Source organism: Bombus vosnesenskii, unplaced genomic scaffold (assembly GCF_011952255.1).
Source record: "Bombus vosnesenskii isolate JDL3184/JDL3185 unplaced genomic scaffold, Bvos_JDL3184-5_v1.1 scf7180000013267, whole genome shotgun sequence".
Lineage (NCBI taxonomy): Eukaryota > Metazoa > Arthropoda > Insecta > Hymenoptera > Apidae > Bombus > Bombus vosnesenskii.
The window spans coordinates 173,380-196,523 of NW_022882927.1; the positions used below are offsets into that span (position 1 = coordinate 173,380).

General features: G+C 40.8%; 1 protein-coding gene across 1 annotated transcript in view; it reads left to right on the top strand.

Annotated features, from left to right (window-relative positions):
- LOC117230454 (cadherin-99C) overlaps window positions 1–23,144 on the top strand; it is a 76,385-nt gene that overhangs the window by 27,884 nt on the left and 25,357 nt on the right. The window contains exon 2 of the mRNA XM_033487932.1: window positions 18,213–18,288. Coding sequence (XP_033343823.1) covers window positions 18,213–18,288 — 76 coding nt within the window. The remainder of the gene's footprint in view (window positions 1–18,212; window positions 18,289–23,144) is intronic.

Sequence of the window (23,144 nt, forward strand, 5' to 3'; positions counted from 1 at the left end):
GAGAACGAGGAAAATAATATAAGGCGTACAGATAGATAAAATGAATTAAATAAATGAAATAAAATACGGGATGAGGAAATCAAAGGTTACTACTCTTTCGCGTGTTTGTTCGATATAGGATAACATATGTACTGATTAGAAATTCATGCGAGAGATCGGATATGTATCTTACAGAAAATATACGGAATATCGATCGTGATTATAACTGTCAACGAGATTGGTAACCCATGATTAATTTTCTTCGTCGCTTCTCCTGTCTTTGTCATAGCAGTTTATCTCGCTTTGAAATGTTTTTAATTATTGCGATAGATGGGATTTTTTTTATTATTTCTCGGATATACTCTTAGATCGTAGAGAGATCGGACAGAAAGCATTATGTAAAGGGTACTTCTGATTAACGGAGCGCGGCTGTGCGTCGTTCGAATCCGGTTTTCATGACATAAGCTACGTGGCTTGAATCGGTGGTACATATCTATCAATGAGCGTGTACTAGTATTTCGATACGCGTACCAGGTATGATACATACATCGGATGCGTTTACTACTTGGATGCGTCTATATTTACAGTGAATGGCGGTAATTTGAAAATCGGGCAACATTCGGTGACTTACGATTGGTCGATAGCTATAACGTAAAAATGAACCGTCGAAAATGAACTTTTTAGTTTGCAAAATTGTTCGCCATAGGAAAGTTACTCAATTTTCTTGGAATATTATTACTATTAGCATATTTATTATTAAGGATGTTTGTTAAATTGTCACGAAGGTATAGAAAAAAGATATTCTAACAGGCATTTTTAACGAAATTAACAAATGACTCGCCATGTTATCGATCATTTATGAAAAACGCGTGCTTCTCATACGCGTTTTCGAAAGCGTTTCACGACTGCGACTCGTATGTGCTGAAAAATAGGCTGGTTGTACGGTGGTTGTGAAAGGTTCGCGATCAGTTTCATACAGGTGTACAGTGTTCGCGTTAGTCAGAGATCTGGATGGACATGTACGTCTCGTAGTAGGTATCCAACAGGTACTTGGTACAATGAGATGCCTAAGTATGCGCCGCTGGAACGTTATCAACGAGCTAACCTAACAGGTACCTGGCGTGTAACGATTGGCGGGAACCATAAATCGATCGTTTAATTGCTCTCCCGTCGCGAGGCGTTTTACTAGCCCATCGATTCGCGTTGGTGCTCCTTCTACGTTTGAAGAAGCCCGAACACAGTTACACGCTTATCCATGACCAGCAGGAAGATCGATGTCGGTGAAACCTCGGTGACTCGAACGAATCGCGAAGCAAGCACGAATTGCCCTGCTGAAAACGCGGAAGTCGTGACCGTGGTACCGACTGCTAGTATAGATCTTTGCTTGAAATCCTACATATTGTAACGCGGAATTTGGAATTGGAGTCTCGACTTATCCTATCTCTCTTGGCTTGACGCTGCTATGCGATGACTCGATTTCTGTCCAACAACAATATCGCTCTTTCCTTTTATATCATATCGCTTTTATATCGCCGTTCTCGATTTAAAAATCCCTCTCCTATTATTATTATTATTATGAAAATCTATCCAGCTGTTTAATACTCGCGATCGGACGCTTTCCTTGCACTCTTCTTACATACGAGGTTTTATTACTCTTGTTGACGTCTGAATCTCTTCAAATGTATACTTATATTCGATCGAAGATTAGCTTATCGTCTCCCTTAACCGTACGTAATCGTTCAAATCGACGAACGTTATGGAGAAAATCGATGCGCCCCCACGTTCCATGAATCGTTTTACCGAACACAAAGTGCGATAAATCGACGCTCATTGGCTCGTCGGTTCACCGTGTTTTCCTTAATCTACACGAACGATATAGAAGCGAGATCGATCAATTATTATCGGGTAACGTATATTACCTCGCCATGAACGTTACGAGCTGGTTGACTGACAACGTCAAGAAAGGAAAGAATAATTGCTATATAAGGTTCCGGTTTGAATAGAATGGAACACATCCCTACGAATATTTATCGAAACGGTTACTCCATTCTTCAACCATAAAACGATCTATCAATGTGGTGGCTAGAATCATCGGCGATACTACACGTCTATATAAAGCGAATCCTTTGCCGCCTACGGTCACGCAGTAACATGTTTCAGATCTGTTAGTCATTCGTTGGGGATTGCCGTGGTCGATTCCGTCGGAAATGCCCTAGAGTTCCATTTTTTCGATTACGTATCACGTATCACGTATCTGTGGTACAGAACTTGTTAACTTTAATCGGAAATCGGTCGTACGCGTAGTTAGTTGCTTACGTTTGTTAACCGAGAGCGGTAATACGGAGGTTTAGCTCTGCTCGGTTAACGCGACGAACTCAACGAGAATCAGATTTACGATTGGAACAATAACTGTGAGATTGTCGGTTTGTCTGTCAAATCTCGGCTGCGACAGTAAGATTCTCAAGTTACATATGAACAGGCTATTCGTACAAGTTTTGCAGAAAGCTTATGCTAAGTATTAGGGATCTTTAGAGAGAGAAGTAGAGAGAAAATTGTTACGTACTTGTACCGAAACGGTATAGAAGCTGAATTTTATTACTTAACTCTACGGTATTTACGATTTTATAAATTTTGAAAAAAAAAAAAAATAGAAAAATACCGAGAGAATCGATTTTATCGCGTACGCGAAACGCTATTTCAAGTATTTGAAGAATTTTCGTTTCGTTGGAAATAAATAGGAGGAGAAAAATGTTGATAACGATATGGTTGGTAGCTCTCGATGAAAATCTTTCGTATTTCTCGCTGCCAGTTAATCGTGCGAAACGATGTTATAAAATTTCAAACGTTCGACGGAGGGAAAGAAGCACTCTAGCACGACGACACCCACATGTTCTTCGTATAAACGGATGCACGACAATATTGTTCCGTTGCTTTTATACGTATCATCTTTGATACAGAGACGCTAACGTTCGTTCCAGCGACTCGTAGAGGCATGCAATCACGGAGCGATGCTGGGAAAAAATTCAAAAACTAGTTCCCTTCGAGTCCGTGTATACGTGTATACTACCCGATCAAAATACGTTCGGTGAATTCGCTGCGGCGCTGTGACGCTCATCGATGGGACAGTTTAAAATAGGAATTCCTTGTGCATCCAAGGGAAACCTCGACCATCTTGGTCGACCGGCAACCCCGTTGTCTCTCGTTTTTTTTTCGGTGCTGAAATTGTTATGCCGCGAACATCGACCGATGATCCTATATATTTATTCCGATCATCGTAGCTCGAACTTTTATATGCTATTTTACTTCGCTGTTTCAAAGGCAGCTGAGGGAATGCCGTTTATATCATGTGGCGGAATAACGCGTGAACGTTCGCCAAGGTTTATGGACCATAACGTTTCACATTGACACAAAGGTAGAATCGAAGCGTTTCGAATAAACTACGGAAGAATTTACCAGCTTGTTTTCCTTCTTTCTTTTCGTTTCGCTCGCGCTCGTATACACGCGAGTAACGAAACAGTTTTGGTGTATCTCTAGCGTGTCGTAATAGAATAGCTTCAGTAGCATCTACCGATGTTTTATTACTAGAGACGCAACGCAGAGTTAACGTTATGTAAATAGGTACGGTATTACGTCGATCATGTGTTGGTTAATATTTCTTTTTTTAAAGCAAAGTTTCTTGGGGGTGGAAAATTGGTCGTTAATAATCGTCCCGCTCTTAAGTTTCCTCCTTCTCCCTCTCATTTTCTCTGTACTCGAGCTACTTGGCGTTTACTTATTATTTATGACGGCTAATAGCACGAATCTTGTACTCATTACACGCTACTACGGCGAAACCGTATGTAGTTAATTAATAATGATTTTACGAGACGACTACTTTGTCGTAGATACGCTTCTCGAGTCGTATGTTCGCTGTCATTTATTTATTAAGTTTTTGTTCGTTTTCTCTAGAGACAAAAATGTCAGAAAATAGACCAACTTCTACTTTTAAATCTGCTACGTGTTCGGAAAAACGATGATAATTCATTTCGGTAGTCTCTATCGATATGATTATAGATACGACTATAGTTATATAAAAATATATGCAGCAATTTTTACCGTTGTTACGATCGATTTCAGGACATTCCTGCGCATATTACCCGAAAGACAACTATTAATCCATCTATCTACACTTAGCTATCTTTACCTATGTAAAATAGCTTGCACGATCGTATTTACATGGATAAGAAGAATTCTTATCGATACGCAGACAGTAAATACGCACGCTAGCGCTCGTGAGAAATGCCCAACGACTGCGTAAAGTGGCGATGCAATGCGGAAAAGAAATCGAGCGCGCCTTTATCGAGATATTTTTAGTGTTTTGTTCGGCCCTTTATAGCACTTTGAGAGCGTCTCTTTATAACGTAATTATCAGTTTTGTGGAGGGAAATGTGGACACGCGAACGAGTATTCGCTGATTGCGCGATCTGTTCGGATCGAACGTTTATCGAAAGTCGCTGCTCGAGTAGCAGCGTGCGTGCAACACGGTTCCTTTGCTCGAGGAAGACGGTACATCGAAAGTCGATCGTCCTTGTCTCGAATTCAAATCGGATAGACGTAGAATTAAATAAGAAAGAATAGATTCGCAACTGTTTATCCATAGGAACAGGAAATTTGGAATAAAATTGAAAGTCGAACAATCCCTTGGATATACATATTTGTTCGGCGTGTGGAGCACGATGGAGTATCGCAGTCGATCGTATCTCGAACATCCGAACGATCAGAAACGCTTTGCTGTCGAAAAGGATTTCCTCGCAACCTAGCTGTACTCGTTCCGCATGGTATACTATAATTTATCGTGTTCTCATGGCATGGGAATGGAGTATTCGGGCTGTACGCGTCATAGTTTCCTAGTTATTAATCAAGATACATCGAACGGTTGCTACTTGCCACGTTTTCAAGGTTTCGTAAGTTATTGCGTTCAATTCAAATTCTCGTAGTGGATCGAACGGTGCACAGCCATCGCGTATGCTTTTCAGAAAACTTTTGTGGCTTTGTTTCGAACGCTTTGCTATTTCCGAACTCGTAGACATAAGAAAAGCGAAGCTATTCAACGGTGTAATATTTGTCGTGGAAATAGTAAACGGATGAAAGGAACAAGGTTGTCAAATACCGTGGCATCGATCCGAAATTACGAAACGATATGTCGAACAAAAATTGTTGAAAAATTCTTACGCTTGATAAACATTGTCAAAGATAGTACATCTGCTAAAAAGATTTTCATTTTTATCTATACGTTCGATGAATTGGACCATTGGCGTTTTTCCTCGATGGTTCTCTCGATGGTGATCTCGTCGTCTTCATCGGGCGTAGGATGATTCTACTAGAATCTAATATTGCTTTGTACCAGTACGTCTTTGACTAAATTGTCTAAATTGCGTAAAACCCCGACAAAGGTGAAAGTTCTTATTCAAGCCTAGGCAGCTCGTATTTGCTGTGTATTTTAGAAGCTATATGTTCACCGTTTATCGTATCGGTCCAAGTTTCACAATTTTTAGCGATAAATAATTTCGTCGCGTAAACACTTGGCACTTGGTTGTACGAAATTTCGTATGTCTACGATCGTTATAATAGAGAGAATAATAATTGAAGTATTTAAAGTAGGAGAATGCAATATGTATGTACATCGAAGCGTATCGTCATCGTATTATTTAGTATTATTTATTTATTTTTAAAAATTATTCGTTACTATCAACGATTTCAGGGAATGCAGATATGTAGTTACAAATAATATATTTGTCAAAAACGAATTAATCTTTCTAATTGATCTAGCTAGTTGTACCGTTATACGATTCATAGAACACCTATATGAAAGCGAAAGATTTCAAATGTATGTGTATCGTGTTTGTAGGAAGTACTAAACATTTCTATAGACGCAATTTCCGTGGGATGCATAAAAGAAATATTAAGATTATAGGTATCCCCATACGACTGGCAGTAAAGTACACTTTTATGCCCATTAAGGGGAAACCCGACGAGCAAACGGTGCTTCGGGCTTCCTGCCGGAGATAAGTGAGATACAATCCAACCATCCAAATATTTCGACCCTGCACGACTATTAAAAGCAAATCTTCACAGACGTAAGAAGAACAACAGCACCTTTGGTCGTTCTAATAATTCCACTGGAATTCCATCGAGACGCCACCTCGAATGTCAATGTTTATGAATAAAAAAGAAAGGTATGTTAATGTTTTCAGGTACAAGAGAAAGGAGTTTTCTGGTTTTTACGATCGAATGTAGTGGAACAGAAGCAAGACGTTAGTTACTATAAAAGATTAATATGTCAAGGTTTGGGCTAGGTTTCCGTTAAGAAGAATATCAAATATCCAAAGGCAGGTTTTACGTTGTCATTTCCCCCCCCCCCCCCCCTCCCCTTTTCTAACATACGTTTTCATATCCTTTTTAACTAAAACGAAACTCGTGTGAACGGATGTTGGAGGAACAACGCGAACTCGGTGCAGAAATGGTCGTTGTACCTTCTTCGATGTTCTTGGTTGCCTCGCGAGTATTAAAACCAAGTCTTTACGACTCTCTGCGATCTGTTCATTGGTTCTTTGAGACTTTGGAGGAGAAACCTTTGCATGCATCTTTGAACCGGTATTACGCGTCGCACAAAGAGTATCGTGGAGCCAACGAGAATCCACAGCCGATACTTTTCTTTATTTTTTTACCTTTGTTCGTCCAAGTATTCCCTTAGACCATTTCTTTTTAACTTACCTCGTAAATTTCAGCTTTTTTTATCGCGCGAAATTTTATTCTATTAGACAGCAATTTCTGTTTCGAGTAAAATTCGTTCGAGCCTAATGGATAGACGATTGTCTAATAGAAAAATGTTAGATATCAACGTTAAGAAGGAACTTTTAGAAGAACATGAAACTCGTAGCGACATGAAAAGAATGAAACTTGCGCGACATTGGATTTCGTACCTGTACATTTTTTTGAAGATAGCACTTTTGTAGACACGGTCGAATCGATACGCGGAAAGACTCGTTCGATCGCAGAATCGATCGGCTACGAATTTGATATGCGTCGTTTCGTTGTATAAACTACCGCTCGGATTCGCAACGAACGATAAATTAACAAGACATTCCCTTAGTTGATAGCCGCGTCCAGTGGAAACCAGTGCGATGTCGCGCTTAAGTGAATTGTACTCGCATGTACGTTTCGTTATACTTATTTACGAGCAAGCAGATATGCGAAGTTGGCATAAATAACGTGGGTATAGGTGCACCCATTTCGCCGAGTCTCGGTACATAAATCGTGATTGGTGCCGTGGCGAGATATCCGAGGTTACTCGCGAGCGAGAGGGATCGAAATCGATTTTGTTAGCGGCGAACGAAGAAAAAATGACCTCGTGTCCGTCGTGTCGCGATCGAATCGCGTGCGCAGACGTTTTTATTCCGTCGGAAGTTGAAAACTTGTACCTGTTGTAGGAAAATTTCGTCGTTAGAATCGCGCATGCAACGCGATCAGACCACTTCGAAATATCGAGATTATCGAGCGATGATTCATAATGGCAGAGATGTTACGACGAGCGGAATCGCTGGTCGATCCGGTGTTGATTTATCGAGCGCAATGTGCACGAGTCGGCAAACGTCGTGGGAGAAAAAACGGGTTAAGTTACGATCGAACGTGGTTGGCGCGGGAATCCGCGGCCGCGTCTCTTCCGCGTGGTTAGACGCGCGCCCGAACCAGCGGTCCTTGGCTGCTTCGCATCGCGTCGCGGAAACGATACTCGAGCGAGATACGAAGATCGCGATCAACTTTGTTCGAGTGGTGCATGTTCGTTCGGTCGCGTGCTCTGCCGTTGCTACCGCAAATTTCTTTTGTATTGATCGCAACGAATCGAGCGATAAAGCCTCGTTTCGATCACTCGTCGGATTATTAGTTTCATAGTAGTATAATATATGAATAGTAAATTGGTATATGTAAGACTAAGTAAGTATGTGAGTATTTCAAGCATCGACAATCTTTGGACGCGTCGGTTTAAATCGATAGGACAAGGATAGCGTCGACGAGTCGAGTTACGCAAACAACGAACAAAGTAGCAAAGAAAAAAGGAGAAAAGCGATTGTATTATACAAACGGTAGCGCAAACTGAAACCAGTCTAACAGAGTTTCAATGCAAATCGTAGGCGGATTGGATGTTGCACGACGTATACGACAGGTGTGTTTCATCGTGAACGATGCACGAGCATCGGGAAGCGTGGTCGTGCACCAGAGAACGAATGCAGTTCACGAGAGCCTACGCGTTGTTAGGATCTAGTCGAACGATTCGTAAGAGAAAACAGGCCTGTTCCATACGGTGCTAAAATCCTATCTCTAAAAGAACATCTCGTCTTGAAAGATGTGTCATAAACTTGTCGACGTTTCTCGGGTATTTATGTGATCGCGACGAGACGCGACGCGACGCGACGTATCGTTCGTCCCGATTCGTGCGATTCGTTCAGCTTAGCCTGAAAGTCGATCCGCTTTTTCCGTCGACTTCGCCTTTTCGTCGATACTTGCGTTCTGTTGCTGCGTAACATAAGTTGGAAGTTTTATTATCGGAACCGCAAACAGCGAATTCTATATAACAAGACGTATAACGGTTAAGAGAATTGGATAAAACGATTTAGGAGATAAAAACAAAGAGTACGCTTGCGATTTCCGATTCAAGCAGAACGATAATAAAACGTGTATAAGCGAAACCAATGAGTTTGTCGGTCGACATCGGATATCGGTCCCGATCCTCGTATTTTCCTCGCGATTCGGTCTTGTCTTAGCGATAGTAAATTCCCATTGATCGGAGATATCTGCTGCCTTGCGTAGAGCGACAGACAAGTTGTCTTCCCTGCGTTTCAATCGATAGTCTGTATGGAAGCGAAAGTCGGTGGTCTATGTGGATCTCGTGTATCTACAAGAGGTACCGAAAGCCGGTATGAAATCCCGATAGATATCTCCGAATCGATCTTGACATATACTATACTTGACTATATATATGTATGTACTTACAGAAAAATGTTGGCCAAGATTCGATGAAAACAACACCGTGTTCAAGGTGTTGTTGTAGGTGATTTCGTAATATCTACGAAAGATTCGGCTGACACTAAGATTACGAAGGTTTACGAGCGATTAACCTTTTGAAATTACAATGACATCGAGATGATGTCGCGACGCATCGTATTAAAAATTTGTTGGAAAACAGGACGCGTAGAACCAGGCATCTGCTTATTTTGCTCTCGTTCGTACACGCGAATGCAACGCGTACGCGATAAACGAATCAAAAATAGTCGTGCTCAAAACGAGAAAAAAGATGAATTAACTATGTAAAGGTAATCCATCTTAAGAATACGTATCAGCGCTCGCGACTATCAAAGTCGAGCAAATTTAGAATAGGGCTTACATAGAAAAGAAGCACAACTGTCGCATTTATTATTTATTCTGAAGCAAACATTGTGACTATATTCGTGGAATAATATAAAATATTAATTTGATATTTCGTAGGAACTGTTGACAAATCAACTACAAGTTTTTCGGTAAATATTCACTTTTCGTCGAATAATTTGAAAACGTTCGATAGTTTAATCTTTCGTCTTATAACTTATAACGTATCGAGCCACTTTTGTGATAAATAAATATAAAATATCGTTTTTAAAGTACGCTTTCATTTTAATAGTTTACCCGTTTGCCGATATGCATAAGTAAAAAGTACAGGTTGTACAAAAGTTAGCAAAGGTATAACGGAAAAAATGGGCAAGCAGGCAGAGGTTTAACTTGGTTAAGCGAGAACATTGCGCTTGTAGATTATATTGGCGTAAAGATACATGGGCTGACATGGACTATATTCGCTGGCTTTCACCCCTTATCTTTTTCATCGTGATTGCCCTTGCCCCCCCCCCTTCCTCCCAACCGTTATGCACTCCTTTCCTGTTGCGGTGTATCACCACGGTCGAAAGTCTATATGCAGTCACCTGCATCCTGCATCGTCGCTCCTCCGCGTAATGGTCGTTGTATTCGTTGATTTTCGCAATACCAGATTTTTCGTTCGTTCAGTTGGTTCTACGATTCGGATAAAACGCGATAGTCTGGCGTTTGACGTGTTTAAGTCGCTAGGAGTGATAAGGTAAACGAGGGGAAGAATACGACTCCGATGTCGCTATTGACGAACTCGTTTTCACACGTTATACTTTTACTTTCATCTTGCTGCGTATTTAAATGCGCATATAGTACGCGTACTTATGTGGTAATTGAAGAATATCGCGCGATTATACTCGCTCGACGAGTTTCTACTTGGAATTCTGCTGTAATTGCCAGCGTTATTGCGTTCGTAATTTATCGATGAAGAGCGGTGTTACTCACCGTTGCGTATGACGATTATACGACTATATGCTAGTAAAAATATTTTGTAACGACAATCGTAGACGGATGAAAGTCTGAATGAATACGTATTCATTGTGTTCGTTAATAATTCGTTGTCGCATGTCGAGCAACGATAAGATGTAAGTTCGTGCGATGAAATTTAAGAATGATAATCGCGTGCCTGTTTTATGTTTTTAACGGATGACGGAGCACGGAAGCGTACGCGAGTTACCTAACTTAACTAAGCGATACGTTCCTTTTCAAAGACAAGCACATTTACTTAAAATAATTCTCAACCCGAGGACGTTGAAATTAACGCGAACAACGTACCACTTACGCGGGTTCGCTCGAAGCATCGATCTTTTTGCGTTCTATTCGCGAGACCTTCGTCAATCGCTTGAGAGAAGCAGAATACAGCGATGAAATGGAAAACTTGCTATCGCGTCGTAATTTCCGTCGAATAACGGTTGACGTGAAATCAGGAGACTAACGTAACCTACGAGGATTCTGTAGATTCAATTACTATCATCGAAGGCTCGATTTCATCGACGAACATTTCCGCAGGAAATGCCTATTTAACGTCGGCTTAAAGAATTTCCTGGTGACTTGCCTTACCTCCTTCTTGTTGTTTCAACGAGAAATCCGTTCTCGTTGAAAGCCAACCCTTTTATCCGTAGTCTTAACTATATTAGGGTTTGCTATTCGCGATTCGAATCAAAGATTACTTTCGAGTTACTACTCGGATAACTTTAGAATAGAAAACATACGAATCGCGTATTATCGTCGTTGTACGATCGTCGCACGATAAAAATTTAATCAAAGTTACCGTTTCTTTTTTCGATTACGATCAGAAATTAATGTAATAAAACAATGGCGTAACACGATACCGTAAATGAGCAAACGCGTATAATCTCTGAATGGTACTTGCGCCAAGACTCGTGTCGAGAGAACGAAAGGAAATTAGAGCCGTCCGTTTCCTTGCATTGTCGCAGCGAACAGGATCACAACGGGAACAATAAAAATTAACGGTCACGAATCAGCCGCGAATCCAGGTGACTGGCGTCTACGCGAGTACGGTTATTACGCGATATCTTAGTAGGTACGTTCGAGTTAGCTAGACGCAATCGGGGACGAGCTATTGTTCCCAAGAATAAGAGCGATTCCCCGGAGAACAGGATTTTCAGTCTCACGCTATCGTGAGCTACGAGATTGTTTCGCGGTAGAAAAGCAGGTATGAAAGGGACGAAAAGAAAATGCGATACGGCGCGAGCGCGTTCAATCGCGTTCGATCGCGTTGACATGCTAGGGATTGGACGATTTACGTCTAGTCTAATTTCAGGTAAAGAATACCGGTTAATTAGTAGCACGACACCCGCAAATCGAGTCGCTTCCGCTTTCCATCCTTACGTCGCTCCTTTCTCGTTTTCCATACGCATCGCATCTTTTCTCGCCGTTGCCTCGCTGTCACGCCGTGGCACAGATTTATTCTTACGCATTCTAATTCTTCTCCTTCGATAACCTCTTCTTTTGGCTATTCGTATAAAAATATACGCGCAGTGTAAAATACGTGTCTGAATAACCTGTACTACGAATAACGCGCAGCCGCTTGCAATTCGTTGACACCGTATAAACCAAGGGGAAACAGCTGGCAATACGGTAGTGGACTAATCAGAAATATACCTACATTACGTTGGTATACGTTATCGCGATCGACTGTGCAACGCAACTGCACGCCGAATGCTCGGATGCACCGCCAGAAACCCCCTACCTGTTCGCTTCAGATCAGACTCGTATTCAGATTCGGTTGTCGGTGTCATAAACTAACCGAGTAACGGTAAGTTCAGATGGCTGTTTATCGCGTTATTACTGCCGCCTGCTCCACGCTGTGCCGAGCAATTTGAGCAGTCATTGCCGAGATGCTCTCCGTTCCTCGTCATTCGACGAATTCGTCGATCGGATATTAGTAAAATGTAATTTAGTAAAATGATATTTAGTAAAATGATGAAGCGCGATTAATCGCCATTTACTTGGCAGTTCCTTCCACTTGGTCGCGTCTACGTACGAGTATATATTATTCACCAAGGTTTAAATAAAACCTGGGGATCGGCAAGGCGGTAATTAATAAATCGTAGGCGGTGGCCACGATGTTATCCGTATCGCGATCGCGGCTGCCACGATTGCTCGGTTGGCGAGGCCACTGGCGCATCATAATAAGCGATAAATAATCACCGGTTGACTTCCACTCTTCTTTCCCTACGCTATGCCAGGCCACCGTTTCTCTTCCCTGGTAATGTATCCCGTATCGACAGTTTCCCGGGAGAATCGTCAGGATCGACGATGTCCGCAGGCTGTGAAATTTAGATAAAATCTAACGGATCGATGTACCATTTACTTTACGTTAAATAGATAATGTCGATGGAGATATATCGTTTACTATCGGCTCCAAATTTTTAATTGGTATACGTAATTTGACAAGGAACGATATATTTTGTTTTCGAACGATTACTTTAAGAACACATTATTTGTATGTCGTATGTCTACGTCGGTATTTCTTCTATATCTTTTTCTAAATATATGTATATGTTATATGTAGTATCTACGGTAGCGGACAAAAGTTTAAGACGACGATTTGTAAACCGGATTACAAACATCTTATACGCATATTGTTCTTCTATTCGGTTTGTCTCTTTGAAATAACAAAGCTGTATGTTTGACCTCCGTAATCTCAGACCGCCAGTCGTTAAATGCAAACAATGTAGCAGTTACAACAGTTAGTTACCGCTTAGCGCTTGTAAACGGTGGACGTTAGTTTAAGACGATCTGTGTAAAACGCGAGTATGAGTACAGTTTTCGAACATTTTGATTCTGGAATGTCAAAATCATTGTTTAGCGTACCTTTTATTGCTTAAAATTCATTTAGGTAGGAACAGGCTATGGGTAAATCAAAGAATTTACTTGAAAACGAAAGGGCACAAATCGTAAGTCTACGAATATAGCGAATAGGTCAGAAACGGCTTGTAAGCAAGCTTGGTATAAATTTTTAAAGGCAGGCATGTATTGACCGACGAAATATTATACAGATTTCGTTCCTTTTTCATAACTTAGCTACTGAGCAAAATATCAAAATGAAATTTTTTTCTAAATGTACAAACAAATGTCCAATTAGTTACTACCAAAAGCAGAACACTGTATTTATATTTTTTATGGAAAGTAAATCGATTATTTATTTTTTCCATTTCGTCTTGATCTTTCGTCCGCTACTGTACCTGGTAGAAAGTTGGACATACGCAAGAATTGGAGTACTCGGTTCTGTGGAAATGATTCAAACGAAGGGGGACAAGACGGACGTGAGAGAAGGCACAGAATTATTCAAAATGATAAGTAGAGGCTAGTTCGTTGATTCAGAACTACCGCACCCCGTATTCTAGCTACGGCATACGTATACGTGGATCGTTCGTCTTGCTCGTCCATCGTTTCTAGCGGCAAATGTATTCGTAACGGAAAAGCGAGGGAAAGAAAGGGGCAGGGTTAATCGTTCGCGAGGATTCTTCGAGCACGTAGTTCGCATCGAGGAGCAGGTGCGTTCTCGTCCGTTCGGTGTAACAGACGACTCGGATATGCATATTACACACAACGCGTCCGGCGATACGTTACGCAGACCGATAGTCACAGCAACATCGTTGTTTCGGTCCGTATACGCGTTATGTCGGTTTCTGCAGTCACGTTCGGCAATCGCAACCTTGTAAAACTGCCAGCCACGTTGCACTAGCTTTCCTCGATATCGACCAACGTGTTATCACGAGGAATCGTTCAACGCTGCGTTTTGTCCAAAATTTATCCAACGAAACGTGCTACCACAAATTCTCCCGAGTAGAAGCAGACCTATGGAAATAAATTTTTCGCAAAGATGTGATAATTTGTTGAAAGTTATTTTCTTATCATGGATAAGAGTGCCATCGAAATGCAAAGATAAGCAAGGATAAGAAGGGCAAGATTCGAAGACGATTTTTATATAGGAGATGGCAATGGAAGATGATTAAATGCAAGCAACGGATGAAACGAAAGAACGAAGAAATTGCCGTTTCGTTCCTCGAGAGAAAGTATAAAAATGGATCCTAATGGAATTACGTATACGGTTGTCTCGCGTCAAATTTCTGTTTCGCGTCGAGCTTACGTTGACTCCGTCTAACGTCTGACATTTCAGATCGACTCTCACCTTTTCTACCCCGTTCGTCTTTATACGTTTCTCGCTTCTGTCTTCTCTGGTATCTATTTCTATTCCTCTATTAGCGTCACAGAGTCGGACTGTTCGTCGAATCAAGTTGTTTAATCGTACACCGTCCAAAAACTCGTAAATTTTACCTACGTATTTACCTTTTCGTTGGGCATATCGATATTTTGTCATTGCGTCGAGTTAGTATCGAGCGATAAATCAAGCGGGTATGTATCGAAAGATGGATTAGAACGTGCGAGATCTTATTAAAAGTTGTTCCCTGACATTTTACCACGGTTTACTTCCGACATAGATAGCACTGGTTCGAGAAACGGTCATACTTTCGCGATTAATAAGGCAGATAGTAGAAAGTGAAGTAATTCTGCTGTTGTAGAAACGTGTTGTGAATGGAAGTCGATGTATCGCGTAATCGTGTAATCCCGACTTTCGTGACTTTTACTAGGAAAAAGCTACAGATTTGGTGGGAGAATCATTGTGCCGAAACGTTTCGGTAAGTTTAAACGCTATACGTTTATTCATCGTTGTTACACTCTATCGTAAAATTATCGGATTTAAACATCGTTGAAAAAAAAAAAAAAAAAAGAGAACGCGTACGTTAGTTAAGGCGGTAGCGTAGAATAGAGTTTCGTCGTGTCAACGTTCGTGATCAATTGGAAAATGTATAATTTCGCCGGAAGGAAAGATTATGTTAGGAAAACAATCGAGAAAGGTAAATAAACGCATGTTATTCGTTGATGGCAAACGAATCGTTTGGTTGATATTTCTATGATTCTCCTTTATATCCTGTTTATCGAGTGGAGACGAGCTTAGCGATATCGCTCGTACATATTTATATCGATGTAAATATGTATACGCTGTTATTTGCGCTGTGATCGGTACAAGGTAAATTTAAGATATTCATAGAAGGATACAATAGAAATATTCTAAAAATAATCATCGACCAGTATTACCTAGCCGCGAATATTTCACGCAAATAGACTTTTATCGGGAACAAAATTCGTATTGAATTTTCTCAGTATTTGATAAATAATAGAGAGGCGGATGGGGCTATGTTTTCACGTTAGGCGTTCAGAACTCGGTAATAACTCGTCGCCCACGCAGGAAAGTGGCCGCGAAACTCGCTTCGCACACTTATGTACTCTTTAATAGGGAGGATTCGATGAAACCGATAGCGTTAAAGCGGTTGAACGAACGGGAGACACGTTAACGCCTGAAAATGCGAATGTGGGATGGTCACGTATGAGAAGTTGATTAGAATTCTTTCGGCGAATTGAAATCTCGTATCCGTGTATAATCGTCGAGATAGCGGTGACCCGCGTACAAGCAAATAAATAATTCCATACGGTTTGGATAATGAATTTTATTCTCATTAGCGGTGTAGCAGAATTCTATTTCGAACGTAACACGTGCCTAAATACCGTATTACGAGCTCGTTACTATAGTGGTACGGAGTACGGATTCGTATTATTTTAATTATTCTCAGGTAATCGAAGAACGTTCGAGATAATCGAAGCGTAACGTTTCATAGTTAAACCGACCGAACGCGCATTGGACCGTGTTAAATTTTGTTTACAAGGCCACACGATGAGTTCGATAAAAATGTATTGCTAATAGAGCAAATAATAAATTTGAAAACTCGCAATGCGTTCGGTAAGCGCGATCGATAAGTGAATAGAATATGGAAATACCGCGGTCTGGGCTTGGATCCAACAAAAAAAAGTCGCTGTTCCTTCGAAATATAACTATTCCTTTTAATTTTCTATCACGCTTCGCGAAATACTCGTATCCTGTTAGTTTGCTGTCTATTCTCACGATGTTAATAACACGGTGGCGGTAATGTTTATGCGCTACTGAATCGTAGCCTGTCTCGTTCATCGATCCTTTCTGGCATCCTCAACGATTTTAACGGTGTAATTCTTGAAAATTATGGCGCATACTTGGACTTTGCATTGCAAGAGGGGCGACTGGATGTACGCCAAGTGGAAAATATGGAAAGTATCTAGTTAACTAGGTATTTTTCTTTGCGAGAAACTCGCGTAAACAAAGGTAGGACGCCAAATTATCGAAGCAGCTTTACTAGACACGCCGTTGTAAGCCACGGACGCGTATAAGGCCGCAACGTACTCATGCCTCTACTTATCTTGCTCGTTCAATGGACTTTCTACCGCTCGCGTTGCGTCAATCTTAAAATCGTAGGCAGCCGAAAGTATTTTAGTAAGGCAGCCTCGTTCGATCGCGATCCACACACGCTTCCAAAAGGATATTTTCTATCCTGATACCAGATATTCGTGTCTCGTCGTTACGTGACAACTTGATAGAGCTGTGACGGTATTTAAATCGTGGCATGGCTCTGTTGAATCGCATGCATCCAAGTACATGAAAGATTAGAAAAAGACAGAAGATGGAAAAGAAACGAGAGAGAGGGAGAGAGAGAGAGAGAGAGAGAGAGAGATGGGCGGCAGGGGTAAACTGGCCACAAAATGTTGGCCATTATCGATAGTCCGGCGAGGAGGAGGCGTTGCAGCGTGTAGACACGTTTGATGAGAACGCGCACGCGTCCAGGTGACGGGAACACCTCGGGTCCGAATGTATGCGGGCGAAGATCACACGGTACCGATAACATTGTTTCCCTTCGTCCAGCACGTTTATAAGCGCCGCAAACATCCTTATTACATACCGTTCATCAATATCGCATTAGCATAGACCCCACGTAGGCTAAGCGTTAGTTCTCTTTTTGATCCTGTTCCTTATGAAATTCTGCCTGGAAACGTGACCGAGGGGGGATATGAGACAGGATGCGAGTTTCGCGCTATATCTTGTTAAGTATTCTTTTCCTCTCACGCGTTCTATACCTGTTACACGCGTAAATTTGTTTACGTAAGGGCTTCGAACGAAGCTACGTAATATTTCTTAAACCGTCGCGTCGTTATGCGACCCAAAGAGAAACAATTCGTAGATCGCAATTGCAGAAGGAATCGACCGTTCGTTTCTCTTTCTTTCCATCCCTTGTTCTATCTATTCCGTCCCTCCTTTACATAATAACGTTTTAATTACACGTTTTACGATACAGTTTCTACGACCTCCTGCCACGAAGATTTGAATTATTGCTCTCTCGTGTACCTTCGTGTAGTTTCTGCGTTTCACTCTTTCCGAAGAGCTTCGAGTAAGTCTCAGCTACGTATGCTGCTATTTTTTTTCGCCGTTTTCCTTCCGAAGCCAATCGGGAGGGAGCGGATGATAAAATACGCGTTATTAACAGTTTCGAAACGATTCAAGTTGACTGTTTGCGAGCCATTTCGCGCTTGGTATTCGATAAACTGTTTCTCGTAGGATTTCAGCAGCTCGAGGCTTAAATCGTCTCGAGTGACGAACATTAGGCTTTTGTTCGTAAAACGATACCATTGCATAAACGATATTGCGTCAACTTTGTATCCGTGTCAGAGGTATTTCGGCGATATTATCGTTACTTTAACGTATAATTAAGTATCTTTCATTTAACCAGAAATTATAAATCAAGCAATTTGGGGTACAAATAATGCACCGTATCGAGCAATTTACACACGTTAATCGAAGTATCGTTCGACGCCAGAAATTTATCGAGATCCCATTATTTCTTTTTCAGGCAAGGACAACGACTGCGTGGTTTTGCTGCTTACTCTGCGTGTTTTTATGCCTTCGTAACGTCACTTCGAAAGCTGGTAAATAATGTTCAATCGTTACTCTTTTTCCCAATACTCAAATATTTATCGGACGACGTTTTTATTTTTAACCTTGAGTAAAATTTTTTCATATGTCTTTATATATATACGTACTTTTCATTTTGTCGTTTGTATCAATTTTTATTCGATAGTTAAGGATTGAGATTCGATCGTTGATTAGTTTCAGTCAATTTTTACTTTTTCATTTATATTTCGCCGTTTATAGAATCGTACAAAATATTTATTATATGGATTTGGTTTTTAAGTACTTGTTGTATTTCACAGTGGAAATATTTTTGAACGCATGTAAATTTTCGACTTGGGTGAAGTAATGATTTTTAATAAAACACTTTGTCTGTTTACTCGACGAAAATACTTTCTCTTTACGACGGTATTTAAGTTTATATATAGCTTAATGCTGCATCGGATACGTTAATATGACTAACAATAAGCCTTAAAAAACTACTTTGATCAGTTTTATGTCGGCAATGCTTGTTTTATGAAACAGAATGGTTTATTTATTGATAATTTAATTAATATATTCTCTATGATAACTGTAAACAATTATTATATACCGTTTATACGACATTTTCTTTCAGTTCACTCGATATCGGTTTCGCGGACACTCGGTTAACGTATTTTTTAAACTTTGGTCTTTTATATCAAACGTGGAACGTTGCGTTATTTTTGCTTAAAAGATTCACGTAATCGCGTGTTCGCAGTACTTACACGACAAAAGTTATTCCATGTTCAAAGAGAAAGAATGCCGTCGAAGAAAAGCGATTTTATTTTAAAATCTATTCCGCAATGTTGCTCCGAAGAAGTATTTTTCTGAAAGGACCTACTATCTCTATGAAAAAGTTTACCTTTTTTCCCCCCGTAACCGTTTTCTTGCTAATGCAATATTTGTACATTTTGATACGAATATCGACGGTAAGTTTCGATTACGTATGTACACCTTATTAACGGAACGTTCGTTCGAACCACGACGGATGGACAGGAAGAAAGAAAAATGTTTCTCGGAGGGAAATGTCGAAGGAGCTGGCAGGATAGCGCGTGTAATCTCTCGTACATAAATCTATCTTAGCTGATTGCCAATTACGTCAAGTGGATGTTTACCCGTGGTTTATCGTTGACTGCATTCGTGGATGCTACGATTGACGCCACGCGCAAGAATATTCCCTCTTACGCGTACATTCTGTTCGATCTAACACGGTGACAGATTGTATAACAAGCTTGTCCTCTCTTCTACCCTATCTAGCATACTGACTTGAACCTTTAACCCTTAATTACTGGTTACCTGTAGGTGTTTCGTGATTCGTTGCGAGGATGCAATATATATAATATATGTATTATATAGGTAAGTTGCCGGAAACAGCGTAAGGATATATGACAGCCATTCGTTTGCAAGCATCTTATCTTAATATCTTCTTAATATCTTCTTAATCGTTGTCAACGTACCATCTAATACGATTTCTCGTTTCAATTCTACGCTACGATTTTTCTTAAAGCGTTCAAAATCTGCGTTTGGTCGATGGAACGAGAACGATGAAATTCCTGCAGCTATTTTATAGTATACTATATATACTATACTATGTAGTAATGTACTATACTATGGTAACTATTCACTGGTTATCTACGCACGTAGTAGCAGAACGTGTAAGACAACGTTTACAGCTTAGACGGAGCAAAATAATAGATAACGAATAACAGATAAGCGAAAAGATGAGAAGCAGAGGTGCGCAGCTAGAGGTAGAGGTTTCGGACAGGGGAAGGCTAGAATTGCCGGATAGGTGATAGAAAGAAAGGGTGGGAGGGAGAGAGGACATCTGGTTTTGTGCCGAGATTGCCGACAACTGTTGCAGCCGGGTGCATAACTCGCTAACTTTAAATGGTCAAGCTGGATATCGTGGGAATCGATGTTGAAAACGTTAACAGGGACGTTATCTGCGCATTCATCGAGCAGCCGACCAATCCGCGAAAATCATATAACGCGCCTACCGAGAGAAGCAGAGAGAAAAAGAGAGAACCTCGGTGTCCCAGTTGCGATTACCGAGGTAGCGATGCAATTACCAGAACTTACATCTATTTCACGCAAACACCATTGATACGAAGTCACGTTCGGTCTGACACGCGAATCATCGGTGCTTTGGGCGCAGCTCTGATTACGATTGCTATTTCGGCAAATAACGTATACGCAAATTGAATGATTTTAACCGTTCTATCGCTAAACCGTATAACATGTGTATCGCTTGTGGCTGAATGTAGTCGAGCAATTTGTATCATATGCCAGGTTTTCGTTAAAACTCGACGCGTGTTCGTTGCGACGATTGCTCGATCGATAGTAAAACGCTAGGTCGCGGATTTGTCACTTTTACGATTACTAAAATCACGATCTAAGAACCACAAAATGTAAAGGCTTGTCGTTGATGCGAAATTAAATACGTTCACGCTACGTACAACGATGTTTCTCTTAGTACAAAAGAACAGACATCGATCTAGGTATCGCAATATCCTGTATATATTACTCTCTGTTATATAAACATTCGTGACTTAGTTTGCCATTTAGGAAAAAGCTATGAGATATACCAAATAGAGAACGTGTGAAAACATTTTTAGGTAGAATGCATTGTCGAAGACCCCGTGTATTGCCAGAAAAGGTCGCGATAATAAGACTTTTACAACGTTACGATAGGTGTTATTTAAGGATAGAATTAACATTCTAGTAAATGGAAATATCGTATGATCGTCTAAAATATTAAAACGTTTGCTTTTTCGTTCACTACGATAAAAGCGACCGTTAGACTAGAAAAGTTGAACGACGACTAAAGTTTATACATTGTTCGTTCTACTCAAAAAAGTCAACGTTTCGTACAAGAGAATTTTGCGAATAGCAAAAGTTTCTTAGTAAATTTACAATAAATAGTAGCATGGAAAATTCTAGAAATTTATTGGAGGAAATTTATCAATGAAAATCAAAGTTGTGCTCGTATACTCGCTTTTGCACGTGTACCTTTCTTGTTCTAGCTTTCTCTCGCGAATACCGGTCCGGTAGTAAAATATAATAGTAACGTGCCGTCTAAAGCCTCTGGTTTCTAGCGTACCTACAGTTCGTCCATTCCAATGTTCAACGACCCGTCGCGATCGAACCGTCTAGCACGGAAGTTCATGACAGGCTCCGATAAACTTTGCTCAGGTGTTGTTTGCTTTTTAAAAAATACTTTCGATCCGTGAATCGAACCAGTTCCTTTGAATTTTAGTATCGACACCGATCGGTTGTGCGCTTGTTCGAAACCGTCTATATCTTCTATCCATCTAAGCGAAATTATCGCGACGGAGAAATTATTGTATCGTACATTTTATCCGTCTTAAGAGCGCATCTGGTTGATCGCGTTCTTCGGCGCTCATAGCTCACGGATCTTGCGGCCAATTTGGTGGCCTCCAGCCTTCGTAAACATCAATGCCTCGGTGTGCACGGCATATAAGATCGGTATGCAGCCTTAATGGCAAAGCCGTACGTACTTGAGGAAATGCGTTCGATAAATCAGTGGAAATTATCGATTGCCAACTGGAATATCTTTTGAACAAAGCTCGCGACGTAGTTGCTAGCGGCACGTCTTTGTAAATTCGTGTTTCTACGTTTCTTAAAATTCTTCTTTTATTTCAGGTTTTCTTTCTTTCTTTATTTCCTCTACCCATGTCGTGTCTACGCTTGATACGCTTGATACGGCGTTTTATTGATTAGAATTTTGTTCATGCAGGTTCAACTTGCGATTCGTAAATTGTACGGCACGTTGTTAAAAGAGAGAACGGAGATATGGGTCTGCTCCTTCAGTGTGCACTTTCTAATGCAACAACTTTCCACGAAACGGCCAGGTTCCGACGATAGCGTACACGTTTCTTCGGTGAAAAGAATTCCTCGAGGATGTATTACAGCGGTCGCATAGCCGTTGGGTTGCCTTTTATCCGGAAGAACGTTTAACTTTCATGGACTCGAAGCAAAACGACGATCGTTATACGTATTTCAATTTGAACAGAATCTGTTCACTGGGTAAATATCGTGCATTATTTTGTCCATTATTTTGTCCATTATTTCTTACATTGTATGGAACATTGTATGCATTGTATTGTAGAAAATATACCGTATATGTAGGTATATCATTTAGGACGCTTTAGAGCAGCAAGATACTTACATTTTCAACGTAATACGTACGGTTTACGCGCATCTGCGCACACGCCATAATTCAGCTGAAACGGCATAATTTTGGCGTTTGGTATTCTCCTATCGAGCGTAACACCGTTTTCCATGTTCGTGCGATTTCGTTTAACGGTAACGGCAATCTTGGGACTCTCTCTCGTGTCACGGAGCGCAAGACAAAAGGATTTCTGCACGTTTCTGTTGGATAGGTGTCCATTAAAAAACGATCCATTCAAAGATTCGGCTCGGATACGAGACTGGCTCGAGGCTCGAAGTAGGTAACGCGTACGGAAGAGAAGGTAAATGTCATCTAGCGTTTTACCGATTGTGAGAGTAAATTTCATGATAGAGGAGCGGCGCATCTTCGTTCGTCGGGGCTATTAGCGTTCGACGTTAACCTTTCGATGAAAGATCGTAGCCACGAGGCACGTGGTTGGTCGTTGGCGTCCACGACCTCGTCGCGAAGTGTCAGGTAAGAATACTCGTGATGCTCGTCTCGATTATCAATCGTTTCTAATATTTGCTAGTTTCCATACGATGGTGGTCGCAATGATACCTTATACAGAAATGAAATAAAATGCTTTAAGAAGTTGTGTCTCAAGCACATAGCGATGGCTATTTTTATCTATAAACCTGTTACTCTTCTTTCACCGCTTAT